Raw genomic sequence first — 3396 nt, 5'->3', positions numbered from 1 at the left:
CACCTAAGTCTTTAATCAGGCGACAGTAGTCAATCCGCTCTTGAGAATTCAGAGACGACATCTGGAACACATACTGTTTTTTAACTTTTCTGTGCGTCTCCTCCAGTGTTTCAATCTAGAACACAGTATTTTTATTTTAGAAAAAATATTAACATTAAAACTATTATCAGATATAGCTACTTTAAAGTGACATTTTATCTAGTCTTCTAAGGGACCAAGTATACAAATTGTAATTCAAAGAAATGCACTTTTCAGTAGTGATGAGCCTGCTGCAGCAAACAATTCCTACTCCAGCATAAAATACACAAAGCCGCCCGCCATCATCACACCAAAGGTTAACAAACCTTGTCTGCAGGTTGTGGGGCCACAGGCGGCTTAGCCAGTGGGGAAGCTACAGAGGGGGCTTGCAGCTCCGGGATCAGACGCCTTTCTGCTGTTGGAGGCTCTGCTTCTTCAGAGCCTGGGTGCCCTGGGGCTTGAGTAACACACGAGGCTAAGGGTAAGGGGAGAAAGAAATACTGTGTAAGAGTGTACACATGGAACAAATTCTGGGAAATGTTCTCACCTGTCTTGGCCAAAATAAAATGAGCCATGAATTCTGCAATCAAAAGTATACAAAGGCTCAGACATGGTGGCATCTATTTGTAACCCCAGTAACTTGGGAGGCTGAGACAGGAGAATCTCAGGCTTGAGCCCTGCATTGGGTACAACCCTGCCTCAAAAGCAAGCAATATACATAGAAGAGAGTGGTTGGTTTCCCAGCTTATAAGTACATCCAACTAAACAGCTCTGAAAGGGCAGGTGTTAATTGAGTTTTGTGAATCCTTCCTTTCTAAAACATCTTTTCACGAGTATAACATAACCAAACTTTAAAATGAAAGCAATTCTTGGAGAGAAGATCAGATCTGTGTATCCAGCACAGGAAGATATCCTTAAGGTGAAGGGAGGAAAAAAAAGGAACTCAGGAAAAGTTCATGAGCCAAACAACATCAGACACTACCTCACAAACAGAAGAGGGTAGAAAGAAAGAAAAAAAAAAGGCTAATCCTAAATATTGCAGGATATTTGATCACACCGTGAACCCCAAGATTGTGATCTTTACTGAAAAAACCTGTTTTTACTTTCGGTGTGGTTCAGTTTTAGCACACACCTTTAATCCCTCTGGCTGGAATACAGACTTGCTCTTAATTCTCAGCAATGAAGCTAAAGTTAGTTGTAGAGAAAAGCACCCATGTTTGTAAGCAATGTCTAATTGAGTGGCAGACAAAGTGATGAATCAAGAGAAAGATCTGACAGAATAGGATATACCCAATCACAAGGAGAGGAAAGGGAAGCTATAGTGAGAAGCACAGTGAGAAGAAAGGCCGTTTTACCAGACATTATTATAGAAAGACAGGTTGCAGAGAGAACAGCTAAACACAGGTGAAAACAGAACAAGCCAGAGAATAAGAAGCAAGAAGATTAGAACATGTTGCCAAAGATAGTCTGAGGCCAAGCAGAGCAGTTCAGGAGAAGCTTAGAGAAGCCAGATTGAATCAGTCTCTTAGGAGAGGAGTTTACACCAGACCAGCTAAGCTGAGCCATCCAGCTAGAGCTCAGAAGAATTAGAAAGGGTGAACTTAAGTCAGCAGTAAGGCTCAGAGGCTGATAATATTCTGGCCCCAGATTAGAGTGTATGGAGGCTAGAAGCTTCAAAAATGACAAGTTCTTCTTCAGAAATTTATAGCTAAATTTCTATATTTAAAAATCAAAAAACATTTCTCATTTGATTGAAACAGTACTAGAAAATACATTTTGATTTGCATATGTAATACAGAGAACCATGGTGTCTTTAAGAGGTCAGCATTCTTAAGTACAAATCAATGGTTTTCTTATTACCCTGCTCAGCAATTTCTGAATGGTATACAGGCTTTCGAGAAGGAGAATCATCCAGTTTTTTAATCTCAACCTGAAGCTCAGAATACTGTGTTGGGTAGCTGGGCCACTGTAAGTTGCTGGCGAGCCTTGCTCTCTCTTCCCTTGCTGTTGGGTCATCCCAAATGATCTGCTCATTTTGGGAGGGCTCTGTGTTCACATCAGGTACTACCTGTCGAGACTGCCTAAGGAATAAAAGAGACAATGTTAAATAACAGCCACTATTGAATCCAAGTGCGTAAAACTGGTAAGCAGTAAAGACACATAGTATTTGTTGAATAAATCAATAGAAGACATCCTTTCTTCTCCTTTTTTTTGGACATATGGTCTCATTATTGAGAGTATGGCTTTAAATGAGGTGCTTCTCCTGTTTCTGCCTCCCAGGTGCTAAGATTATAGGCAATCATCCTGGTTTGCTTTCCCCTGCTGTGATAAGATATCATGATCAAAAGCAGCTTGTCGAGGAAAAGATTTATTACAGCTTACAGCTGTAGCCCATCACTGAGAGAAGTCAGGGCAGGAACTGAAGAGACTGTAGAAGAGAACTGCTTACTGACTTGTACGGCTTGCTCAAAGGAGGTCCCGCTCACAGTGAGCCAGACCCTCCTACATCACTCATTAGCCAAGATATTCTACAGATTTACCTACATGCCAGAGTGAGAGACATTTCTCAAATGAGGTTTCTTCTTCTTAAATGACCCAAGTTTACAAAAACCTACACAGCATAGCATGCACCAATACACCCAGTTAATTACCTTTAAAATATTTCTACTAGAAAATTTAAGTGAATGTCTATATCTGTATTTCAAAAATAATGATATATTTTTTAAATTCTAAAAATTAGGGAACCATGGTGATGATTAGAGAACTGTAGTCAGTGGGTTAATAATTGCATTTATGTTTTCTTTTAAAGCCACGTCTCTGTAGTGAAGGACGACCCTGAGCTCCCCTTAGCAGCTTCCATGTGCTAGGATTGTAGGTATACACCACCCTAACTGTCTTAATAATTAGATTATATCTCATTGAGATAGAGTCTCACTATGTAGGTCTGGCTGTCCTGAAATTCACATTGAAAACCAGGTTGGTCTTGAACTCACAGATCCATTGCTTCTGCCTCGTGGGTGCCACTATACCCAGCTTTAAAGTGTATTTTTAACATGACATTGCTGAAGCTATAACTAATGGGTCTTTCAGCCCTTGGTGTCTTAGGGTTTCTAGTCCTGCACAAACATCATGACCAAGAAGCAAGTTGGAGAGGAAAGGGTTTATTCTGCTTACATTTCCACACTGCTGTTCATCACCAAAGAAAGTCAGGACTGGAACTCAAGCAGGTCAGGAAGCAGGAGCTGATGCAGAGGCCATGGAGGGATGTTACTTACTGGTTTGCTTCCCCTGGCTTGCTCAGCCTGCTCTCTTATAGAACCAAGACTACCAGCCCAGAGATGGTCCCACCCACAAGGGGCCTTTCCCCCTTGATCACTA

The 3396-nt window shown here is 41.1% G+C and overlaps 1 protein-coding gene across 1 annotated transcript in view; it reads right to left on the bottom strand.

Annotated features, from left to right (window-relative positions):
• Topbp1 (DNA topoisomerase II binding protein 1) overlaps positions 1-3396 on the bottom strand; it is a 51285-nt gene that overhangs the window by 7809 nt on the left and 40080 nt on the right. Inside the window, exons 20-22 of the mRNA XM_029481989.1 lie at positions 1879-2099; positions 345-493; positions 4-115 (exon numbers count right to left, since the gene is read on the bottom strand). Coding sequence (XP_029337849.1) covers positions 4-115; positions 345-493; positions 1879-2099 — 482 coding nt within the window. The remainder of the gene's footprint in view (positions 1-3; positions 116-344; positions 494-1878; positions 2100-3396) is intronic.

This window comes from Mus caroli, chromosome 9 (assembly GCF_900094665.2).
Source record: "Mus caroli chromosome 9, CAROLI_EIJ_v1.1, whole genome shotgun sequence".
Taxonomy (NCBI): domain Eukaryota; kingdom Metazoa; phylum Chordata; class Mammalia; order Rodentia; family Muridae; genus Mus; species Mus caroli.
Note: the sequence above shows the minus strand (reverse complement) of the source record. Positions and strands in the feature narration are given on the sequence as shown.